Source organism: Marmota flaviventris, chromosome 7 (assembly GCF_047511675.1).
Source record: "Marmota flaviventris isolate mMarFla1 chromosome 7, mMarFla1.hap1, whole genome shotgun sequence".
NCBI classification, from domain to species: Eukaryota; Metazoa; Chordata; class Mammalia; order Rodentia; family Sciuridae; genus Marmota; species Marmota flaviventris.
This window is the reverse complement of record NC_092504.1, coordinates 94,828,322-94,854,729: the sequence shown is the minus strand read 5'-3', so window position 1 is coordinate 94,854,729 and position 26,408 is coordinate 94,828,322. Positions and strand designations below refer to the sequence as shown.

General features: G+C 36.7%; 1 protein-coding gene across 1 annotated transcript in view; it reads right to left on the bottom strand.

Moving 5' to 3' along the window:
* Positions 1-1,916: 1,916 nt before the first annotated feature.
* Slc39a8 (solute carrier family 39 member 8) overlaps positions 1,917-26,408 on the bottom strand; it is a 75,761-nt gene continuing 51,269 nt past the window's right edge. Inside the window, exons 7-9 of the mRNA XM_027935542.2 lie at positions 7,722-7,929; positions 5,985-6,169; positions 1,917-3,433 (exon numbers count right to left, since the gene is read on the bottom strand). Coding sequence (XP_027791343.1) covers positions 3,284-3,433; positions 5,985-6,169; positions 7,722-7,929 — 543 coding nt within the window. The 3' untranslated portion in view covers positions 1,917-3,283. The remainder of the gene's footprint in view (positions 3,434-5,984; positions 6,170-7,721; positions 7,930-26,408) is intronic.

Here is a 26,408-nt window from a genome sequence, read left to right as displayed (position 1 = left end):
AATACTCCATTCAGTCATACTAAGTGAAATAAGCCAGTCCCCCCAAAAGCCAAAGGTGAAAGTTTTCGCTGATATGTGAAAGCTAGCCCACAATAAGGGGGGATAAGGAAGCACAGATATTCAGTAGACTAGACAAAAGGGAATGAAGAGAAGTGAGAGCGGACAGGAAAAGGAAAGACAGTGGAATGAATCAGAAATAATGCTCCTATGTACTTACATGAATACACCATAGTGAGTCCCACCATCATGTACATCCATAAGAATGGGATACTAATTAGAATAAGATATATTCCATGCTTGTATAATTATATCAAAATGAATTCTACCATCATGTATAATTAAAAAGAACGAATAAAGATTGTTTCTTAAAAAATGCTCCATTCAACACCTAAGAGTTCATTATAATCATATTATTCAAGGGCTGTTCTAATACTAATCCTCAGTCAGAGTGAATCATATCACATATCAGCTTTCACATATCAGTAAAAACATTCGACCTTCGGCTTTTGGGGACTGGCTTATTTCACTTAGCATGACTGAATGGAGTCTTTCTGATTTACCACATTTATGACAACCATTATAATCTGTATGGGTAAGTGAACAAAAATACTAAGTCCATAAAAAGAAATTAGAGGTAAGTAATGGAAGAGGGAAATGTGTTAGAAACATTTGCTATATTATTATTCTTGAATACTTTCTGCTACATGAGAAAAAAAAAATAGCAGATAGTTCATGAAGGCTAAGATTGAGCCAGTTTTGACTTCTCCACTCTCTGGAATTATGTAACTCTGACCTTTGCCCAATGACTTTGCAGCACCAGCCACAACAGTGAGCGAGCAGGGTCACACCACAGCCTGAGGTCAAGGAGGGCAGCAGGCCCCAGAACAGATCAGCTGACCCTCTATCAGCAGACCTGTAGCTTGAGTAGTGTAGCCTGCTGTGTTAGCCAGGGATTCTTCAGGTGTTTTGCCACATTATCGTGGTAACACAGGGTCTGATGCAGTACTCAATAAGTGCCCACTATTGGGTATTTCTAAAAGTTTAATGATGAAAATCAAAGTATATAGCCCAATAGATGATACATTGAAATATTTTTGGTTAGTCCTGGTAGCATCTTTAAAGTCTAAAAATTATAGAATATTCAACTGGTATATGTAACGAATGCCTCAGTATAAGATATGTGGACTGACAGGTTTATGCCTTATTAAAATAAAGGTATCTAAGATAATATAAATGTAATCATGGCTTTCCATATCCTATCTTCTACATTCAACCATAGCTTCAGATAAGTTGCAATTTTCTTTTTGTCTTTTGATTCTTCACTGTCCTGTTTCCTCTGTTCTCATGGTTGAGGAAAATGGTCAAGACCTGGAGAGAATAGAATACCCCAACCCAGGCATGGTGGCATATGCCTGTAATCCCATTCTCTCAAGAGGCTGAGGCAGGAGGATCACAAGTTTAAAGCCAGCCTCAGCAACTTAGCGAGGCCCTGTGCAACTTAGTGAGATCCAATCTCAAAATTTTAAAAAGGGTGATAGTCTGGGGACATGGCTCAATGGTAAGCACTCTTGGGTTCAATCCCCAGTACCAAAAGAAAAAAGCCCAGACTATCCACCTATACAATCAAAGGTCATTAAACTACCCTATTTTAATATAATTGTGTATATAGAGTGTTAAATAATATACAACCTATGTTTTAAAATGCCAAAGACCACTTATTAAGATAGAGAGTAAAAAGCTGATAAAAATAGATTCTGTTTATTGAAATGAACAATGATAAATCTTTGTAGTGTTTATTTGCTGAATGTTTTTTTTTTAATCACCAGTTTCCTAGCTCTCTCCCCCTATAATATCAGATACATGGTAGTCATTCAAAAAAGACTATGTATTAAATGAATAATGTAAGACACAGTATATGGTTTCAAAGATGTTTACTATTTGGTCAAACAATAAATTTTTAAGTTGTCAATCATACAGTAAAATATACAATGGCATACATATTCACCAAATTTGCATTATTGCTATGTAAAAACAGGTTATGATCTGTAGAAAAATGCAATTCCTGAGATTATTATTGGCTTTTATCAATCATTTTCCTGACAACTTGTCTTTCCTTAAGTGACTTGGGAGTGTGAATTGTGGTTAGGATATTCAATTTTAGACTAAATTTTTATTATCTGTTAAATGAGCAAACAGACTCTCTTTTTTATAAAAGACAGAGAAAAGACCCATGGTATGCTACCTTTTTCCCCAATGTATACCATATGGAAAAACACAGGCTGAACATAAAAGAAGTCTTTTCTAAATGATTCTCAATCACCCATGAGGAATGTATGTTTTCTAGTTAATAAGTCCTTGATGTACAGCAGTCCAGCTGTTGTTGTGCATTTATTAAAATATTCTCTGCTAAATAATTATGTTCATCTTTTAAAGTAAATGGCTTAAAATTCCATTCAATTTCTTTCTGCAAAAGAGTACATCCTCACCGTCATAAAACAAAGGCATGATACACTGACAGAGTTGTCACGAGCTTTATATACTCTTCTGTCATTTCTAAGAGGGGCAACCACAACATAAGTCATTTAAAAAAAAAAGCTCTTCTGGCCTGTGATGGAGTCCGTTAGAGTTTACACTTAAAGATAAACCTCTAAGACCAAACATGATAGGGCTAGCAAGCCACTGTTGAGTTCCTGGTTTCTGTTTTGAATGGTTTTCAAAACAATCCTACAAGTTCCTAACTGAAGCATAAAACAGAACAAATGCTCCAAGCAATCTTTCTTTCTTGGGTTCATTAAGGCCTTGGAATCGTGTGTTTTATGTGTTTTGATTCTCTTACACATTTCGAGGTACCTTGCTCTTGAAAGCACTAGAACAAACTAATTGAAAGGAAACCACTCTGCAACTTTGATCCTACCAAATTTTAAAGCCTTACATGACCCATCTTGTAAATCTGTCTCAGGGCTTAATGTGTCTACGTGATTATAGAATGCATGAGTCTTGCCTCATGATGATTTTCTAATATGCATAAAATATTGAAAAATAGGTATTTACCAAAATCCCCATAGACCAAACCTTTCAGACTGGAACCCCAAAACTCTTGAAGTCTTTTAACAACAAATTGTGGCCTATTTCACATACTTAGAACCAATAATTAGTATTCTTGACCTACAATTGAAAATAAAATGATCTTTATAACTAAACAGGATAAACGTAAAAATCCCTTTGGAGATGTTTTTTATTTAGACAATGCCTTCATTAATGACACATCATCCTCCATTTCTTATTACTCCAATTCGATTTCTCCTGCAAACAAGGTAATCAGCAGAATAGCTGTGAATCCAGTTAACATTCCGGCATTCTGAATCATGAAAAAGGTGAAATCGGTTTTTCTTCCAGTTACCTTTTCTCTCAGCATATCATTCATCTCTGGAAACTAGAAAGAAGATATATTGTTAGACTACGTTTGCCATCTAGTGGTCAAACATAAAAAAATCACTTCCAGATTTCTGTGGGGAGGAAGATCATTTATTTCCCGATGATTAAACATTTTAGTACAGAGTGTATAATTGGAATATCTAGTGCTTTCAGGCATTAAGAGTAAAAGTGTTCAGTGGTGTTGTTCCCCAACTGAGTCAATAAGCAGATGGGACCTACCTGGTTTTGTGCATTCTCTCTCTGGTCTCCTGCCTCCCCTGTTCCCTGTGCTGAATCCATACACACCATTCTCTCAGGATCTCAAAGGCATTCTCCTTCAAAATCCATGTACTTACTATAACCCTGACATGAACGCTTCCAATTTTTCAAAGGACTACACACTTCAGATTTCACCTTAATTCCTACCTTCCTGAAACACTTCCCTCAGCCTTTCCTAATTTATACTAGATTCCCTTTTATCTTCTCTTGTCATATATACTGCTTTTCCTTTTATTTCACAGCATTTTAAAATTATTTGTAATTATTCATGATTTGTTTGTTTGTTCAGTTTCTAGTTTCTTTCCTTCTATATAAAAAGTCCCACAGATGCAGCAACTGTCCCTATTTTGCTCACTCCAGGGTCCTAATGCCTCACAGACTTCCAGGCTTGGCCCAAGAACACATCAATAGTAGCTGACTGAATAATTTTTTTAAAAAAAAACACACACTATAAATTTAACTCCTTATTTCTTCAATTTGTTTACTTTTGTTTGCTCTAACCTCACAAAATTATAAGAGTTTTAAAGAAACTATGCATTATTCTAGGATTAAAGACTACAACAATCTCATTGCAGTATAAAAACAATTAAAATCCCAAGTATTTTACTTAAAAATCTACTCTTTCTCAGCAATAACATCTACAGAAAAGTCTACATGAGGAGACTTGTAGATGTCAACTTTTCAAAACATATTCCAAAATGATTTGCTATATATGCTGTGGTGCATTGTACCAAAGCATCCGAGAGGTCTCCAGAGTCTACAGTTAATCTGTGGGCTTGACTTAAAAAGTTCTTTCTGTGAATCGTGTACCATGGTATACACCTGAAATTCTAACAGTTCCGGAGGCTGAGACAGGAGGATCACAAGTTCAAAGCTAGCCTCAGCAAAATACAAAATAGGGTTGGGGATTTGGCTCGGTGATCCAGTGCCCCAGAGTTCAACCCCTGGTACCCCACCCCCCAAACAAAAAATTCTTCCTAGAAAAAAATAATGGTAAGATGTGAAACTACTGGCGAAAAGGCAAAAATGATGAAAGTACATATGGCATCATTTACCAGTACATTTTTTTTAAGAGAAAGAGAATTTTTTAATATTTATTTTTTAGTTTTCAGTGAACACAACATCTTTATTTTATTTTTATGTGGTGCTGAGGATTGAACCCAGCACCCCGCGCATGCCAGGTGAGCACGTTACTGCTTGAGCCACATCCCCAGCCCAACTAGTACACCTTTTAAGAAACTCTAATAGATTCTGTTCTTATACCAGAGAAAAATGTGACCACCTAGAATAAAATAGTATGAAACATTAATTTTGCAAAGAAAAATGCAAATGCAGTGGGTTGATCTAAGAGATGAAATCCTTGCTCTTAACAGGGTCTGCAGAGAACAATGAACAAGAGCTAGACGGTTTTAATTATGGAGCTAAGAATATAGATGAAGAAATTAAAATATTAAATTATATGTAATATATTCAGTTCCAAACACAAAAGAAATATACCTTGATTTTTATATCCTAGCACATTTTTATTTTCTAGAAAGCTATCCATGACTCACTCAAAAATGTACAGGATATTTTCTCTCTTAAACATACACAAATGGGCTAGGGTTGTGGTTCAGTGATAGAGCGCTCACCTAGCACATGCGAGGCCCTGAGTTCGATCCTTAGCACCACATAAAAATAAATAAATAAAATAAAGGTATTGTGTCCAACTACAACTAAAAAATAAATATTTTTAAAAAACATACACAAAGACACACTCAAGTTGGCATACACACACACACACACACACACAGATAAAGCAAGACACAAACACCCATAGACATAAATATAGATGCAAATACACATTGACACAAATAAATACTATCAAATTTAATTTTACCAACTTCTATGTAGTAATTTTAGTTCAACCCAAAAAAGTTTCACTGTTTAGTGTCATTTCTTTTATCAAGCTATTCTTCTTCCAAATGTGACATCCTCATAAAAGAGGGGAAAAATGTTTCATGCATTAGAAGACAGTTTTTAATCTACCACAAGGCAAAGAAGACTTGCAAAAATAATCCTACTTCAGCAAAAACAAATCATTTCACCCTCTATCAATAAGATTACAGATAAAAGAATCAATGAGAACCAATTTCAAGTTACTATTAGTGCAAGCTACTCAAGAAGTGTGTTCAAACAGGAATATTTAAAGGTACAGCAGGCCTTGCACACTGAGAAAAGCAGAAAGTTGCTCTTAGTCAGCTCATCTGTGAATTTTAAATTGCAACAAAATAAAATGTTAAATTTCTTACCATATCTGCCAGAGAAATGTAGAGAAACATGCCTCCAGCAAGTGCAAATATAATATTTGGAGCAAAGTTGTTGCCCACTAAAATGCCAAAAGCCAGCCCAAGGTAGCAGGAACAGGCAGAAAGGAAGTTGAACAGCAAGGCCTGTCGAGTGCTCATCCCTGCATTGAGCAGGATCACAAAGTCCCCTGGAAGAAGAAAAAACAAGTGAATTGCTTTTTTTCTTTTCTTTTCTTTTTTCTTTTTGTATCAGGGATTGAACCCAGGGGCACTTAACCACTGAACCACACCCCCAGCCTATTTTATTTTTTTATTTAGAGACAGGGTCTCACTAAGTTTCTTAGAGTCTCACTGAGTTGTTGAGGCTGGCTTTGAACCTGAGATCCGCCTGCCTCAGCCTCCTAAACCTCTTGGATTACAGGCATACCCCTTTTGCACCTACCTAAATTACTTTTTTCTACTTGGGGATGAAATCAAAGATAATCATCAATTGTATATCATCTCCTGAGAAGTGTCTGTTCAGTTCTTTAGCCCATTTATTGATTGGGTTATTTGGTTTTTTGGTGTTAAGTTTTTTGAGTTATTTACATATCCTAGAAATTAGTGCTCTGATATGTGTGTGGTAAAAATTTGCTCCCATTCTGTAGGCTCTCGCTTCACCTCACTAATTATTTCTTTTGCTAAGAAGCTTTTCAGTTTGAATCCATCCCATTTGTTGATTCCTGATTTTATTTCTTGTGCTATACGAGTCTTGTTAAGGAAGTTGGGGCCTAACAATCAATCAACAAATATATGAAAAAGTGTTCAACATCTCTAGCAATTGGAGAAATGCAAATCAAAACTACTCTAAGATTTCATCTCACCCTAGTCAGAATGGCAGATATTAAGAATACAAACAACAATAAGTGTCAGCAAGGATGTGGGGGGAAAGGCATACTCATACATTGCTGGTGGGACTGCAAATTGGTGCAACCAACCTGGAAAGCAGTATGGAGATTCCTTGGAAAACTTGGAATGGAACCACCATTTGACCCAGCTATCTCACTCCTTGGTTTATACCCAAAGGAATTAAAAACAGCATACTACAGGAACACAGCCACATCAATGTTTATAGCAGCACAATTCACAATAGATAAATTGTGGAATGCCTTTCAATAGATGAATGGATAAAGAAACTGTGGTATATATACACAATGGAATACTACTCAGCAATAAAAGAAAATAAAATCATGGCATTTTCAGGTAAATAGATGGAGTTGGAGAATATCATGTTAAGTGAAATAAGCCAATCCCCCAAAATCCAAAGGCCAAATGTTTTCTCTGATATGTGGATGCTGATCCATAATGAGTGTGGAGAGGGAGCATGGGAGAAATGGAGGAACTTTGCCCCTTTGGATAGGGCAAAGGGGAAAGGAGTGGGTAAGGGGGTCAGAAAGATGGTGGAATGAGATGGACATCATTACCCTAAGTACATGTATGAAGACACGAATGGTGTGATTCTACTTTGTGAACAACCAGAGACATGAAAAATTGTGCTCTATATGTGTACTATGAATTGAAATCCATTCTGCTGTCATGTATAACAAATTAGGACAAATAAATAAATTATTTTTAAAAAGATGATCATTAATGTCTGACAAGGGCTCCTTCATTTTGGTATATCAGCAGGATTTAAAGAATGTGTTATCTGAAATGTCTCACTGCATAAACCACCCTTTACTTTAAGAGTGAGGCCCTCACCTAACTCATGAGGAAACTCCTCACACAGGATTGCGATAGAAGTGCTGATGCCCTGGAGAAGAGACAAGGTGCAGGAAGCCCCAATCGCCAGGCCATCGATGAAATTGTGGAGGGCATCGCTGAGCGTTATCATCCAGGCAATCGTCCCTATTTCTGACAGTTTGGGCCCCTTCAAACAGGTACATGAACTTGACTCCCTTTTTCCATCCTGTAAAATAGTAGAAAAATCGATCAACCTGATAACCAACATTTCTTAAACTTCTAAGAGGTACAAAGAAATAGAAGATGGGTTAGGTTATGTCTTGGGAGAGACAAATTGTTCAACTGAAAGCCCTGCACAGGGATGGGAAACTTTAATAATATCTAACAGAGAAAAATAAAAATTACAGTAGGGAGGAAGAAAATAAATCAATTGATACATCTTGAGCAAGCCACTTACAGACATTTTACATTAGTTTCCCCCTAAATCAATCCCTTTGGCTTACATGAGCAAACTTACAACTTACTTCCTGCGATGTAGCAGATATTAACCTAAGCATTTGATTTATGCATGTTTTAAATTAAGGAATTTGCTCAAAGACCACATTTAAACTCTTCTCCATGTTACGATTTGAATGTGAAATCCTTAATTAAACATGATGACATCAAGGAATATTTATTACAGTTCATTCTGTAATTATCAGAGTCAGTTTCTTCCACTGTGAAATTACATAAATGTACTAAATGATACACTTATTTTTCAACAACTTTTTGAGTTTCCACTCATTCCAGGTACTATGCCTCGTGTTTAGGCTATAAAAGTGTGGTCCCTACCAGCTCTAAATTTAGATTATTCTCTTAACAAATTTCATGAATTGTTATTAGAGCAGGATTGCCTTTGCTCTAGCATGTCTTCCCATTTTGAGATAATAATAAAAATAGAAAATCCCATGACAAACCCTTGGTGGGAATTTAGAGTTCATAAAATTTGCAAAATGGTACAAAATCAAATGATAAATGCCAACTAAAGCATTGTACAGAAGTTGCAAGAAAATGCAAATTCATTTTCAAGCAGGAAAGCAATTTGTAATTAACTGGAGAACATTATTTCTAACTCTACTCCCCCCACCTCAACATAAGCAGTTAATCACCACATTTATTATTGAGCATCTGCAATTTGTAAAACACTGTGCTGAATGCTATGGGAAAGATATGGAAGTAAAAAACAGCTTCTGTCTTCGTGAAGCATATCTACATTGAATAAACAAGACGAAGAGTATATAGCTGACTTTCTTCCTAATGAGCGACATGTATTCAACAGAGAGGGGCTTCTTTCAGAGCAATCATCTAAGAGGTTCTGCATTTACTCTAACATCATTTCATTGCTCAGTACACTTTGGGGACCAACACTTTCAGAAGTTACTTTAGATCTTACATCTTTTCACTATTCGCTGGAGGCAAGTCTGCATCTTTGTGGGATGTTGTTTGTTTCAGACATCACCAAAAGTCACTTGGAGCAAATAAACTCTTAATTGACTATAGAAGGACTGGGAACACAGCTGTCATCCTCATTGTCATTGTGGTCAATGTTGTAGTGGAATTTTAGACAGCATCCATTATGTGTTAGATGCCGTTCTAAGCACCTCCATTCATTTAAACCAATTCTTTCAGGTAAGTACCACTGTTATTATCATTTTAGAGTGAAAAAAATAAAAAACACAGAAAGATTAATGAATTTACCCACTGATAGAAAGGGAGTAAGTGGATTTTTTTTTTTTTTTTTTTTTTGGTAGCAGTGTATTACCACTCCAAACTTATAAAGGGACAGAGGGTTCTTGTTTGTAATAGGATCTGAAGACAGTTCATGGGGAAAACTGCTCTTCCTGTCAAAAAGCTCTTCTAAACATTTGAAGCAACAATGAAATACAGTTTATAATCTCCTTGACTTTAAAAAGCCAAACTCTTGTGCATGAAAAGAATTTCATTTTGTCTTTCCATGTGGTTTTTTTCACTCTATAGCTAATCTTCAATGCACAACATAATGAACAATCATGATTCAGTCCATGTCCAGTGGATGGCTTGGGTAAAAAAAAAAAGAAAAATGTCCTGGAGCAGGAAGCAATGACCACAGAAGAAGTTGTGGGAAAGCCATAGGAAAAGTGATCCCGGCTTTGTAAAAACTTCCTAGCCAGATACACTTAATAAGTCTGCTGTGAATTAAAACGATTATTTTCACCTTCCAACTTGGCTTACCTAATCATACATTTATAATTTCCTTATTTACTGGTGATGATTTAGGGAAAAGTCTAGCAGACCAAGTCATAGCTACCCGATATTACTCACACAGTGGGATACAAACACCTTTAATACAAAAAAGAAATTAAATTAATACATCAGGCATGATTTTCTTACCTCTAAATACAGATTGGATTGACTTTATTTATTTGCCTCATATTAGCTATATGAGTTTAGGTCCCAAATGATACTACCAAGGTTATAAGTCTTAAATTTTTAATAAGTTTGGAACACACCAAAATAGGCAAACATTTACAAAAAGTTCATTTGTAACTCACCTGGAGCTAAATCACTGAGCAGAAAGAACACTAAATTCAGGTTTCTCTAATTAAATGAGTGAGGGCTCATCTCTTTCCTTTCTTTATTTTTGCTAGCTGCTGTGGCTGCTGTTTGCTTCCTTATTTGATTTTACTCTAAATATGAGGCTATTTCTATCCCCAGCCATGATGAGGCAGTTCAATCTAGTGAAAAGACGGTTAAGTCTGACATCCAAAATTGAGTTTCTAGGGCGGCTGTGACAAGAATTACTGCACCATCTCCAGCAGGGCTCTCAACACATCTCACTCACCTTAATTATTAATGGAAACAAAAATCAAAGCACAGTGCAGTGGAATTGGAATAGGGAGAGGAAGCATATTGTGACCAAAGGTTTAAAAAAATAAAAAAAAAAGGAGGCACTAAGTAGAATCCAACATCAATTGGAGAGGAGGAAGCAAATTAAAAAAAAAAATACTAAGAATTTAAAATGGAGAAAGCAGGTGGGCTCACTGTGAAAAGTTTAAGCAAGATGGAGGAAGTTGAGAGGGGAGGAGTAAAGGAGAGGGAGGAGTGGCCTGAGGAGAGGAGGAGGAACAGAGGGAAATGAGGAGGAGGAGGAGAAAAGGATGTGGAGGAGGAAGAAGGGAAGACAAGAACAAGGAGGAGGAGATGAGCAAGGGTGAGTGAGAGCAGAAGCAGGAAGAGAAAGAGAAGGCACAGGAAGACAGAGAAGGACAAAGACAGGGAGCACAAAACGGAGGTGATGAAGAAGAACGGAAGGAGAGTAATAGGAGGAGGAAGATGAGAAAAGAAAAAGAAACTCTTGGCTAGGTAAGTCAGACACTGATCATAGAAATACAGCAAACCCCTGTCAGGAAATACTCTGAAGATGGGGAATAGCTATTTTTTCCACATGTCCAAAATAAAATATTCAGATTTTTTTAAAGTATAATAAAACCACCTACTTGCTAGATACCTATTTATAAAAATAATGTGATTTTTATTAAAAAAATAATGTAATAATGCAATGATATTCTAAGTGCAAATATGTTTGGCCACAATTCTTTTTTTCTTATTTCAGTGCTGGGAATCAAACCCAGGATCTCAGTCATGCCAGTCCAGTGCTTTACCATTGAGCTATATCCCCAGCACCGATGGAAATATATTTGGAAGAATATATACAAAATTTTTTGTCCTGGTTCTACTTGAGAGAGAACATCATGAATGATCTTAGTGATTTTATCCTTTTATGTTTTTATGAGTGTTCTGGCCCTTTTTTCATACTCATGAATTTTAGTACTCAGAAAATAAAGTGAACCTAGGCTGGGGGTGGGGTATGGGGTAAGAAACACCAGGCAGGAACTGTGAATCTGCAGATTCTGACATTACCATCAGCTAACCATGTGAACCTGGTGAGCATGCTGCCTTCAAGGTATGGAATGGACTGGAGAGAGGGTAGAGTGTTCCACTGAGGTGAATCATTTTTTGTCTGTTTAATGGCTCAAGAGATTAGCATGGGCACAGTCAGACCTCATTCTGCACTGAGAAAGGCAACAGAGCCAAGAGGAATGGGCAGGTTCGAATTGCTTATTGTCTCCATGCTTTATTGGTAAGGAAGCAAAAGCAAACAACCATCAGATGAATAGTTAAACTCCATAGTCCATGTCCCATGGGGAAATTCTTTTTTCAGAGGAAGAGTTCTGGCAAAAAGAAAATTAAGCCAAAAAGGAAAAGTAGCAACCCATCAAAAAAATACAGTGATGGCAAAATGAAATATAGATGACAACCAACAAAAGATGCAAGCTGTATGTAAAGAAACATACAAAATCCATGCCTAGGAAGGAGAAAATACGGTAGTACAAGTGGGAATAATAAAATGCAGCTTTAAAAGACTTCAAGTAAAGGCGGGTGAGATTTAAGAAAAGCAGCCTAGAATGCAAGCCAGTTTATTGATCAGCAGGCATGAGCCTTGCCATTAAGCCAACCTGCATTTGAGGCCTAGCCCTGCGCCCTTGGAAAAGAGACTTTCTTCTCTGAGATTCAGATTCCTTATCTACAGAATAGTGAGAATAATACTTCCGACTTAATGGTCCGACTTAATGGGACTGTTGTGATTAAGTGAGATGGTGTTCATCAACTAGTGAGTGCTCCTCGAATGATTTGTTGTCAGGTTGCAGAGCTGCATAGATGAACATGGCTGGATGACAAGGCAGGAAAACTAAAACTTCCCAAGAGTGTATATGATAAAATATTTACTGCTTATGATCCTTAAAGATATTCAGGAGCTTATTAACCAAAATTATTGAGAAAAAAAAGAAAGAAAATTTAGATCTACAAGGAAAGATTTACAAAAGTGAGTGGGTGCAGAGACTCGTTGAAAGGAAAAGAGAAAAAAAGTTTAACAAGGATGCGTGAGCTTGGGCATAATTATGCTCTTGAGGGGAACCTCACTACTAAAGCTCAAGGTATATGAAAGAGTCAGGAGATTAATTAGGCAGAAAGTCAAACTCCCTGTGAAAAGTACAAAGTCTGAGTTAATAAGTTTATATGAATTGGACAGCTGACTGGTATGGGAGGAATGGACTCAGAAATGTGTAAAGGGATAATATCTTACAGATATGCAGCACTTCACAGCTTAAGAAGCACTTCCAACTGCTCACTTCTTCATCTTCTCTTGACCTTTACATTTGTCCCCACAAGTGAAACAGTACAGATACTGGTATCATAATTTTAGATATACGGAATAAGATAACCTATGTCTATAAATACTTGCTCAAAGTCACACAGGAGATATTAGAATAGACCACTTAATTATTCACTGAGCATCCATTTTATAGCAGGCAGAAACTGTGCTTAGAACTGAGGACAGAAATATAAATAAAAGAATCTTCACCTTGTTGAAGTTCATAGCCCAGAAAGAAACACCCAGGATTCACACTTTAGGCTTGTGATAAATGGCTCCCATTTCCCCTTCCAGAATGTCTCCCTACCCTCTTTCCTGAGGCTGTGCTGAGTTAACCAACTGGACATGCTCATTTTTTTCCCTAATTTCCATTTGAGATTGATCCTTAGGAGGAGTTCAGCGGGGAGGACAGAGGAGAGGTCAGGGTATTCATTCCTCAGAGCCCCTTTATGGGCTCACCTCAGGGCATGACCCTCAAATGAAGGCCACAGCTCCTCCCAAGAAAACTCTTTCTAGGTTCTATAAACTGCTTCCTTCCCTCCATCTTTGGGCCTGGGGGTAGTAACACCTTTGCCATTATTGGTCCCTGGTTTACACTCTAGCCCTTGCAGATCTCTTAAGACATGCTCTCACCCCACTTCACACTTTCCTCAAATTATCCTAATTTGAGAATGCAATCTACTTCTTATTCAAACCCTAACTGATAACATCATTGGTGCTGGAAAGGGGCATAGGAAGCAAAATTCAAAACTAAGAAATTTTAATTGGGTTTTTCATAATTCAAAGGAGAGAGCAAAGGAACATAATTATGCACAAGGTGACAAATGACACCCAGGGCATGCATGGTCTCTGAAAAGTGTGTATTCCAAATTTCCCCACCACTTGGTTCTTATGACCCCCACAGAACCAATGGAATTGGAACAATCTGTGGCATTCAGAGATTCTATAAGGAACCCTAGACCCCTAGGATTTTAGTGTAAAATCATGTCCCCTCTTGCATTAACTACTTTTTTAAGCAGTTCCTTATTTGTTCATGGGTACTGATCTCTGCCCATGGAACACTAAATAATGGTAGAATCATGAACAACATGAACTGGATTTTATCTGATTCAGTAGACCATTAAATTGGATGTTCACATCACCATTCCACTATTAAACTGTACTTGCAAGAATAGGCTCACACTGTTCTTGAAGGCACAAGTGAATTTGCTCCAAACCATTTTTCATAGAATTCATAGATCCTATCACTTCCTCCCTCATAGAAACATCCAGATAGGTCTGTGGAATGCCCTGATCATGAATATATACCTTATACCAGCAGCCAAATATATGATTTCATTTCTGATACAGAGAATACACAATTCCAGGAATACCTACAATTGTGCTATAGAGAGTGCACACCTTTGGCTCCAGGTATAGGGAAAGTAGCCCATCTTATTTTTACACCCAATAATTCACTTGGAGAATTATTGCTTCCTGTCCTCAAAACCTTAAACTTGGTAGGTTTGAAGAACCTAATGTTCAAGAGAGTGATGCTTCTAATTGGAAACATGGCTGTTTTCTGATCCTTTGGAAGCAATCTAATCCATGGCAATTTGAGGTTCTTTATGTCCTGAAGCCAACAGATAGATGAGGAGGCTTTAATTACTGACTAGGAAAATGGTGCCCAGCTGTCAGGGGCAACTGATTTTCTGCTACAGAATGAGGACAAGAATAGTGCTTAGAACTCCCTCCCTGATAGTCCTGGTCAAGGAATTACAGCAACAACCCAATTTAAAAAAAAAAGACCATCAGTTTTTGCAGGACTCATTTCTTGCAGGAATGAAGGTTTGGGACACCAAAACTGGAAAAGGACGCAACCAGTCAAGATGAAGCCAGACAGTGAGGTAAACACAGGATGGATATTGGAAGGACAGGTGTAATAACTAGCCTAGGCCTCGTATCCAACAAAAAAAAAGTAAGTAGCAGCTTTAATTTATTCCTCAACGACATCTTTTCTCCCTCTCCTCTTCTCCCAGTACTTTATTGAAGAACACTGATTATGGCCAATATTTTAATTTAGATTACAGTGTAAATAAAATGACCTCACATACAAGGATGATATGGAAGTTGATGGTATTTTGTAAATCTCCCATGTTAAGTACTTGAATTTTTTAATTGCATGAAGGATAAAAGTAAAGACTCAAAGGGATTAAAAAAAAAAAAGAGTGGAATGTTACCAATGTCATTCATTTACCCATCCAGATTCACTGTCTGTCTTTCTTTCCCCTAGTTGCCTCTCCCATGAGACTTGTATGTACTCCACCAAAAGGCTCCCAAACCCCTAGCTTTCAGTTGGTTTCATACAAAGGCCTCCAACATAAAATTAGAGGTAAAGGAAGAATTAGAGATGAGGATGTTTATTCTCCTGATTCACTCCTTGAGGAGTAATGTAGGCTGACTATCCTCAATTAAAGATCATGGTTCCATTTACAGTAGATTTCTGTGCAAGACCAGCTTGTTCCAGGTTCTAGTAACTTCTTCCTTCCCCTTGGTGTGGGGAATATGTTGCTAACTGTTCCAGTATTACTAGCCTCAGGTCACTGCATCTATGTATTTTTTATCCTTACTAGGATGTGCAATCTCTTTCTGGAAAGGACATGACTCATTTAAAGTTGAATGCTCATTCCACAAGACAACAGTCACACATTCTACATATAGTGTTACATATATTTTAATGGAACAACTAATAAATAAGACTAAAGGAACATGAATGTATATGAAGAGTAAAAGACACTCTAACAAATGTAAAATTTTGATGGGCTTTGCTTTTATGACTAGGTTTTCTAATGATCTCTGTGTTTGTGTTTTATAAACTGGGGGTTCCTTGGTCCTTCCTTTAGCTTTGAAAAGGAAATCTCAGTTCGCTAAAACTAAATGAAACTTCATACAAGAAAGGAGAAATAAATTTTATCTTTATTGCATATAACCAAATATAATTCAAATGCACCAAATCTCTAGCCAATTGGTTTCAGGAAAATCTCAAAACTATATCCCAAACTCTCTTTGCTATAGAAAATAACCATTCACTAAAAAACAACAGTTTCCAAAAACCTTGAAAATTGTTTCCTTTCTTTCCAGTCCTTCTGTGAAATTCAAGTAAAGTTGTTTTGGTCCTTAGGAGTTGAAATAATTGTCTTTCATTTTCAGCTTGGGAGCATAGCATTTTACTGCCTTAAAAAAAAAAAAAAAAAAAATATATATATATATATATATATATATATATATATATATATATATATATAAAATTCAGAGGAAACCTGAGGGATTTTCAAGAACTCTGCTACTATTTTGCCAATGGAACTTAAAGTATGTACTAATTACATATTTACAATTATCCTAATGGAGTATTTATCCACTCTAAAAGGTTGTCTACTGTTGCTACAGAGAATGGCATTAATGTTCTGGTACATTCGAGAAACCAGATCTCATTTCTTATAAAGAAAGATTGTATAATGTACTCCCCAGCCCACACAACTCTCATTGTTCCTGAGAATTCTTAACATTCAAGAAACACCAGAAATTGGTTAAGTTTTAATATGAGCTACAGAAATCAGTTGCTAGGATCCTGAAAAGTAGTGTTCCCAAAATGCAGGAAGATCTACACTGCCCCACATCAAGGCTTCCAGAATAATGCAGATGAGGAAGCAGGTATAGGTGGGTACCATAGAGATACCACCCCATCCAGCGGCTGCCTCTCGTGTACTTACTACTTGATGTGAATTATGTCAAGAAGGGAAATATAGACAATCCTGCCCAATGTAATACAAATGATTGGTTTTCTGGCCCTGCAAAAAAAAAAAGGGGGGGTGGGGGAAGCACTTTCTGTTGACAGAGAAGATTAGAAACACAAGCCTCTTAAGGCAAGAAGCTCAGAAGATAAGAGGCAAGGAATGACAGATGAGAAAACAGAGCAGAGCCAGTGGTAACTGCAGACACTGCGATGGGACAAGCAATTAGACCCTAGTGGAGTGTTGGAATGAGGCAAGCTGCCAGCCAAGGAGACGTGAGCAATGTGGAGGCAGAAATAAAAATTAAAAAATCCCTTCTCTGTGATTGGGAACCAGCAACTGGCCAGTATTTAAAAATCAGAAAAACAGAGGCCATTTCTACTCTGTATGTGGAGAGTAAGGGGTGGGAGCCACAAAAGATAAAAGAGTACCAGGACTTGACGGGCTCTTCAATATGTCATTGCTTGCATATGAAGATTTGCTGACCAGTTTAAGAATAGATATTTTCTAGTGATTGATAGATACAGGATATACCTCTAGAGCACTCAACAGTAACAATGCAATATTAATAATAACACAATCTCATAGAGCAATTTCACTTATTATGTTCCTAGTATTGTTCTATGCATTTTACGTATATCAAGTCACTCCTCATACCAACACTACATGGTTATCATCTTCATTTTACGAACGAGGAAACCAAAGCACAGTGAGAATGAATTAACTGACAAAATCATACATCTAGACAGGAAATGGGACAGGATCTGAACCCATTCATCAAACAAGCTAAGCCTGAGAGCTCTAGGAAATGTGGGTTTCTATTTTCTGTCTTATTTACCCCTGTTCTCCCAGTATCCAGTACTGTAGGTACTCAGTAGAACATTTATTGTCTGAATAAAGGTGTAGTCATAGTAAAAGTACATCTTCTATCATATGTTCATAAAACATTGTCCCATGAAGCATCTATTCAAATCTTTTCAAAGAGCAAACATGTGGACATTTACCCATTAGGTGCAAAGAACGTGCATAAAAAAACATTTATTAATCAATTTCATTTTGATTCATCTATATAATACAAGACTCATAAAGTACATAGGTTTTTTGTTGTTTGTTTGCCAATTCTTTATTACCAAAAGTTGAGGAACAAGATTTTAAAACTCTTGAAGGGTAAGGATTTTTTTTTTTTTCTTATTTCAAGCCAGGAGTTTTTAACATTCAGTAGGTTCAATAAATGTACCTTTGAATTAAATAGGAAGAGGACTATTTTGCTAAGCTGAATGAAGTAGAACAGCAAAATCACATTACAGTTAACTATTTCAGAGGGCATCCCCCACCCCCACCCCCACTCACCCCAGTGACCCAGCAGAAGACTCATTGGCAGCCATCTTGCATCTAACTCTCTAGAACTTACAAATTTTCCGATACCTTGGGGGCAGGAATCAAAACAAGAATAGTAGTAACAAAGACAACTAACCTGTTAACCTGTTAAATTTTTGTTTGCTAAATACTTTCCCAACTGCCTGAGAGTTGTTACTGGCTTCCTGACTCCAGATGAAGTCAATTAAAAATAATTACCAGTGAGGTCTTAACCAGAACCACACAGTTAGAAAACAGGAAAGTTAGGACTTGAACCCAGACTATTTGACTCATAAGCCAATGCAATAAAAAGCCAACAGACTACTCAAGAGAAATGAGTTTTTTCAGATAAAACATTTCTGAATTCAGTAGTTTATTACTGTGATAATGGATTGCTTTATTGCTCTTTGCTAGCCTCCATCCTGGAAGGCACTAGTGATTCAAGTGCCCCTGGTCTTGAGGAAGGAACACTAAGCTGATCCTCAGAGGTGTTCTGAGGTTTGCTAGAACTTTAAACATACTTAAAATGATACTCCAAATCATCGAGGAGAAACAAACATCATCCTTGAGCTGTCAGATCTACTCTGTATAATCTGTTGTTTACAGAATGCAAGCATGGATGGAAAACTACAATTGTCTTTGTAGCTGGCCCTTCCTGAGTTTCTCACATTTAATAAAAGGCAGTTTGGGAACCAAAGTCTTATTTTAGATCATCAACACTATTTAAGCATTCGAACACAGTAATGCTTGATCTCAAGAATAATTTCTATCTAGAATTTACTCCAATTTCATTTTACAGCATCCACTGTGCCACACCTACTCTGGCCATCTTTCTCTTCCTATAACCCAACAAAGGTGGGTTCCTGCCCCTGAGACTCTTTGTTGTTTCCTCGGCCATCACAAAGACAGCTCTTTCCTGTGATTCAGATTTGAGTTTCAATGTATTGTCCTTACAGAGATCATCCCTGACCACCCAAACTATTGCAGTCACCCAGACATCACCACATCCCCACATTTTAATTCTCTGCACAGCATTTGTTACCCTATGATGTCCCAGTAGGAAAAAATCAGAAGGCCAGCAAGTAGGAACATCTCCTGTCTCCTTTGCCACAGAATCTCCAGAGTATAGAACAGAACCTGGCATGAAGCAGGTGATCACTGGATACATAAGTGAGTGAATGAGGGAATGAGTGTCTGAATACTGTGTTTCTCCCCAGTCAGATGACCACTAATTTATCATGTCTGAACCAGGATGTCATGCAGAACATGAACTGTTACCAGAAAAGTAGCCTACTATATCTTAGAGGCTCAGTTTAAGATTGCTTTTATTGTTTAATATAAAAATTTCATGACTCTGGAATTTTGGCCAAAGTCAAGAACACTATAAAAAATAGAGAGAAAATATGAACCATTTCTGCAAAAATGATGTCTACCCAATAAAGAGTTTTTATGATTCTACTTTCTAAATGCAAAACAAGCTCTAGATTTGTGGATTTGTTTTGCAGCCTAGAAAACTATGCATGATGACTGATCCCTCACTTCAGTTTTTCCAAAGTGTGTTTTATAACCTAGCAGTAAAGGAGGTTAAACTAGAAAGCATCAAACCAGAGACTTAAATGGTTTACTAAACCTTCAAAGGTAATCTTTCTTGTTGCTTTCTTCAGTACTAAATGTTTCTGACTTCATCTGCCTTCACTGAAGGTTTAAAAAAGTCATGTTCATCAAGCTCTTTGATATTCCTAAGAAGATCGGTAAAATAAAATAAAGTCTGGGTTTTTTGTTTTGCTTGTTCTTTTTTGGATTTTGAGGGGTTTTTTTTTTTATTTGTTTGTTTTACTTTTAATCTTCAGATACCTGCCAACCGAAATAAAAAGTAGTAGTATCCCAATCACTTCAAAAAGAATTGGGCTCACACACAGGTCTCTCCTTCCTACTAATTAGAACTCAAAACTAACCATACTTCTGAATAAATTGAGGCATTGCTAAGAATGGTGAACAAACTTGAAGGCCATAGAAAATCACCACTTAGTTAAAATAAATGAGAAGCTATTAACTTAATTGAATTGAGATCCTCAGAAAGGAACTGAAATTCTCTATCTAAAAGCAGCCATAGAGTAAGATTAAATTTTACCACCCAATCAATTGTCTAATTCCAGCCTGAAGGTACATTTATTAAGAGTGAGCACTTAAATTGGTCTTCAAGCACCTTCGATTCTTTTTGATTCACCAAGGTTAACAATAAAGTATTAATAATTATAAAAGTATGATTCATTATCTGAACATTTGCCTCAGACATAGAACTGAATAGATATTACAAAGACAGACAAACATCTTTGTGTCAGCGGGTGGGGGCATGAGGTGTCTGCTAAGATTCTACTATGTAACAGTGATGTCAGACCCAAAATGCATTTTGGCTTCTTTTTCAGATGGTTTCATTTGTGATCCTTCTAATTTAGAATCCTTACTTTAAATATATAGAAAAAATAGAACAATACAATGTAAAATAAATTCTGCCTCCTCAAGAACTTCTTCAAGGAATAAAGATTATATAACCCTCTTGCTTTAGCAAACTTTCCCTCAAGTAATCCACTGAATAAAAGTTACTCACCAGGTCTTGGTTCAGTATTCCCAAACTGCAGAATGTAGCATGTAAAGAATAGAGCACAAAATAAATATTTTTGAAAGTGCAAACAGAATAATGCAAAGAAAAGAAAGTGGCCTATTTAACAAGTCCAATAATTATGAAATAAACATTCTTAATAATGCAACCTTTAATAAATAAAAGACCTTGAAACACTGACATTAAAGACCCACCAATAATATAATGTGTATTTAAATATTCCTTTGCTTATGCTGGTTTTCATCTGGGCTTTCTATAGAGTGGAATTAAGCAACTCTTTCTGGTACCCATAATAATTTACTTGAACCTTTTACATTTTTTTCCCTCATTATTTAAAGGGAAAATATGCTGGCTCTCATTCTCAATTTTTTATCAATCAGCATGCATGACAGAGTAATACAGCAATTCTTCATTATACTAATGGGGAAAAAATTAACTTGACATCAAGCCTAATTGAGTAAAACCTCACTAATTCTTCTAAATAGGAATAAGTCCTGCTTGATTAGTGAAAGCAATTTAGTATAGAACATGTTTAGATAAATGCACTTATATTGCCTTCCATAAATGACACTAACAAACTGGGCTCCAACAGAAAGCATACATGTGGTAAGATCCCTAAGAAAACCTGCCACAATGTATGGATAAGATTAATGCAACACACATAATAACAATTATGTATTTCTTTAGATAGCTTAAAAAAAATTAGGTATAATCTTGCCAAACAAAAAAATATGTTTCAAAGGCAATTTTTAAAGACCTTGCCAAGAGAGTCCATAGTGCAGCCTATAAGCAAAAAGGAACAAACCATAATTTATCCGCTATTATGGAAAGGTAGTCAAAATTAATGAGGTTTCACTATGTAGGCAATCCTCAGCTTGCTCTAAGTTGTGTTCCAAAAGTTCGTTTACAAGTTAACTCTTGGACCTCAGAACCGATTAAAGCAATGTTCCCATTAGGAAGTTAGTAGGATGGATATGGAACAAACACAGGCTTGGGATGCAAGACCTCAGGAGAGGGTCTCATTATAATGTTTCCATTTATTATCTGTGTAAACTTGAGTGAAATGCATACTTAACTGAATCTTAATTTACTCATCTCTAGTAGGTTTAAATACCTGTATCTCAGGACTCCTATAGAAAATAAGCATAATAATTTTTTAATTTTCCTAAATTTTTTAAAATTAGAAAAAGACCACCAAATGTTTCAAAATAATAATTGGAAGTATCTTCTGCATCTAGGTTAGGGTTCTCGTCAATCTAATCCAGGAGCCTCTTACCTTCAAGGTTGGTTCATGACTCATCACCTCAGGAAAACATCCATGACCAACCACTTCACTTCCATCACTTTCCACCCAATGTGTGCCCCATCTTCCTCAGCACAGTGACTTGCTAATCTCCCTACTACAGTACTTACCACCCTACACAACAACTACGTTTTTACATGTTTATAACCACCTTTAAGGAGCACCAAGTACCTGATAGATGCTCAAAAAGTTCTTGCCACATAAGTAAGAATATTTTTCTTACAAAAAGGAATTTATACTTGTCTTTTATTTAAAACAGTCATTTTTCCAGGTGTGAGAGTGCACACCTGTACTCAGGAGGCTGAGATGGAAAAAAAAAAAAAACACCTTGATCTCAGGAGTTTAAGACCCGCCCAGGCAACACAGCAAGACCTTATCCAAAAAGGAATAAGTAAGATTCTTCAGACTCATGCCCAGGCTCCCTCTCCTGGGCTCAGGAGGACCAGGTTGCTTGGCTGTGAAGTTACTAGTAGATCTACAGGGAGAAGGCTTGGCACCCTGAAAGCCAGGAAATGTCTATCAAATGAAAAAAAAAAATCAGATTTGGATACCAGATAAATTTATTCTAAAGAAATATTGCAGAAGAGAAGATAGCTGAGCAGATCTAGGCAGCAACCATGGACTCCCCCACAGCCAGAAACAAATCACTGAAAGAGGCAGCTGGTCGGGGAGGCCGGTGACAGAGTACACACTCTAAAACCCAATGCTGGATGGCTTGAGGCTTGGAGAGACAAATAATTTGGTTACAAGAACAGAAAATCAGGACAGAATTCCTTGACCCTGAACCCTGACCAGGGTGAGGTCAAAGGGGAGGGGTAACAAAGAAAGAGGGAGGGGAAAAGCCCATCAAGCCCACTTCCTTAACAAGAGTTGTGAAGAAAAACAGGTTAAACAGGACAGAGGCAGCAAAGACAGTGAAGGAGATGACAATAGTTTGGCCCAAATTGTGGGCTGAAAACTGAGACTGGCAGCAGAGACATTTAATAGAGTTCAGAGTCAGCCCCCCTAAAAAAAAATTAAATCGATATAGCTTCTCCCTATGTTTTGAGAGTAACAAATAAAACCAGAAGGAATATCTCTGAAATGGGTTGTCCCAGTAATCCCTCTAGAAAGAACTTTTTATAGAGGGAATCACTGCTAGCTGAAAGTTACTGAAACCCCTTCCCCTCACTTTGGGCAAAGGGAGTTGGGTGGAGCTGACCCAAGAGTTAGTCACTCTCAAGGAGTGCTGAACCCAACCCAGCACTCTCCATAGCCTCTGCAGGAGCTCAGGTAAAAAACAGGCCAACTGACATGCTACCTCAGTTATAGACAGTCTCTAGTGATCTACATCAGCCAGGGGGGAGGTCTCTAAGCCAAAGACCACTCACAGAGAGCCTGCATTCACAAGCTCTACTGTTGCAGATAGCCTGCAAACTGTATGTCTCTGGGGAGCAGGTGTACGGTGTCCCACAGTAATCAGTGACAGCCCTGAGCCCTGCACCCTGCCCTCCTGTGCCTGAAAGAAACAACCAGCAAATACAGCACCCTCCAAGCTCACAGACTCATGCCTCTGGGCTGGATTAACAAGCACTGATTGGGGAGAAAGCCATAATAACCAGGGAACTAGCTTCTGTGCCCAAGCATCTCTAGGAAAGTCTACAACTGCAAGTCCCAAAGTTGCTGATTAACTCAATTCTCATTCATACTCATGGACCCTAAAAAGGCAATTCCGGAAGATGATGCCAAGTCACCAGCAAAGAACTTCACATATACACAATGGCTGTATACCCCACAAAGAGGCTTACAGAGAAGCAACCCAGAAACCCCAGCCAACACTCAGTGTACCCACATAAAACTCCAAAAACCTGCAACTTTTGCATTCCAGATGAGACAGCTGTAATATTCCCTCTCCCCAGGCCACCCAGTGCCACATCAAACAGACTGCAATACCACTACCTTAGAATATCACACCCTGCATACTCTGAAATATACATGGGGATTCCCACACTGGATTTGACAGTACTGGATACATGAAATTTTTTCTTCAGGAGGACACACAACACTGCATTCCCTAACAGGGAAAACTTGGCTTCTAAGTCACAAACAATTGGGGACCATTGCCTCTTATTCAATAGAAAGCTGGTAGATACCTGGATACACCAAAGATTTGTAAGGGCTTCCTAGAATTATATCCAAAGTGAGCTGGTATAATCACCATCTCTACACCAGGGAAACTTAGAGGCAAAGCAGAGGAGTGAAAGACATCTTCTAAAGGTCCAAAATCCTGATGAAATCCAAATCAGGAAGACAATAAAAAATCTCCCCACCTTGGCATGGTTTAGAAGACATATTCTCAGGCCTCATAGATAAAGTATATAATCTTGAAAATAAAGTCAACAATAAACAAAAGATGTTATGAGACTACAACCAGAATATTCAAAATAATCTGAGAGAACATTGAGACCAAATGTAAGAAGTATGGGCATAAAAGAAGGCACCAAAATACACACTAAAGGAATGGAAAACCTTTTCAATAAAATAGTATCAAAAATTTTTAAAGCCTTAGGAATGAGATAGAAATACAAGAGATATTTAGAAGCCCAAATAGGCAAGATCAAAAAAGATCCTCTCCAAAACACATTCCAACTAAAATGCCTAATATATACAATAAGGATAGAATTTTTTTAAAGTGACAAGAAAAATCAAAGGTCACATTTGGAGGTAAGCCAATTAGAATTTCTACTTGTTTCTTAGCCTGGACCCTCCCTAGGAGTAGCTACTCTCATATCTAACAAAGGACTTTAAGCCAAAGTTAATCAGAAGAGACAAAGACGGTCACTTCATACTGGTTAATCATCAAACAAAACAATATAATGATTATAAATACTTATGCCCCAAATGTCAGTGTACCTATATATGTAAAACAAACCCTAATCAAAATAAAGAATCAAATAGACACCAATATGATAATATTTCAACATACCTCTCTCACCAATATGTCATTCAGACTTAAGTAATGTAAACACCCTTCAGAACTGAAAAATACTATTAAACAAATAGACCTAAATGCACCTATAAAATATTTTATCCTTAAACAACCAAAGCCACTTTCCTCTCAGTGGCTCATGGAATCTTCTAGTATTTTAGGACAAAAAACAGGTCTTATCAAATTAAAAAAACTGAAAATTCTTTGCATCCTATCAGATCAAAATGGAATGAAATTAGAAACCAATAAGAAGATAAAAAACAGAAAACATCTTAACCTGGAAATTAAATAATACATTTCAATGAGGAATGGATCATAGAAGAAATCATGAGAGAAATACAAAATTCTTAGAAACAAATAAGAACAGATATAAAACATATCCAAATCTCTGGGACAATATGAAGGAAGTTCTAAAAGGAAAATTTATAGCATTGAATGCCCACATTAAAAAAAAAAAAAGATTCCAAATAATGTTACCACTTCAAGGCCCTAGAAAAGAAGAACAAATTAATTCCAAAATAATAGAATATAGGAAATAATTAAAATCAGAGCCTAAATTAATGAATTTGAGGATAAAAAAGAAAAACAAAAGATCAGTGCAATAAAGAATTAGTTCTTTGAAAAGATAAACAAGATTGATAAACCCTTAGTCAAACTAACCAAAAGAAAGAAAGACCCATAAACAAGATTGATAAACCCTTAGTCAAACTAACCAAAAGAAAGAAAGACCCAAATAAACAAAATGGAGATGAAAAAGGAGAAATCACCACAGACACTTCTGAAGTCCAAAGGATCATTAGAAACTATTTTTAAAATTTATAATCCAATAAACTTGAAAATCTACAATATATTGACAAATTTCTCAACACATATGATCTACCAAAATTGAACCAAGAGAATGTAGAAAACATAAACAGACTAATATCAAGCTTTGACACTGAAGCAGCAATTAAAGCCTTCCAGAAGAGAAAAGCTCAGGACCAGAAGAATTCTCAACTTAGTTCTACCAGATCTTTTAAGAAAAACTAACATTAATCATCCTTAAATTATTCCATGAAATAGAAAGGATATAAAAACACCAAATTCATTCTGTGGAGCCAGTTTCACCCTGATACAAAACCAGACAAAGGCACTTCAAGGAACGAAAACTTCAGACCAAAATCCTAATGTACACAGATGCAAAAATCCTTAATAAAATATTGGAAAATCACATTCAAAGACACATTAAGAAGATAATATACCACAATCAAGAAGGTTTCATCCCAAGGATGCAAGGTTGATTCAATATACACAAATCAATAAATGTAATTTACCACATAAGTAGAATTAATTACAAGAATCACATGATCATCTCAATAGAGATAGTCTTTTCCTCTGTTTACTAGATTGAGCCTTTTTGTTTCTTATCATACAATGCAGCATAATAATTCCATCAAAACTAATAGAACCTGGGTT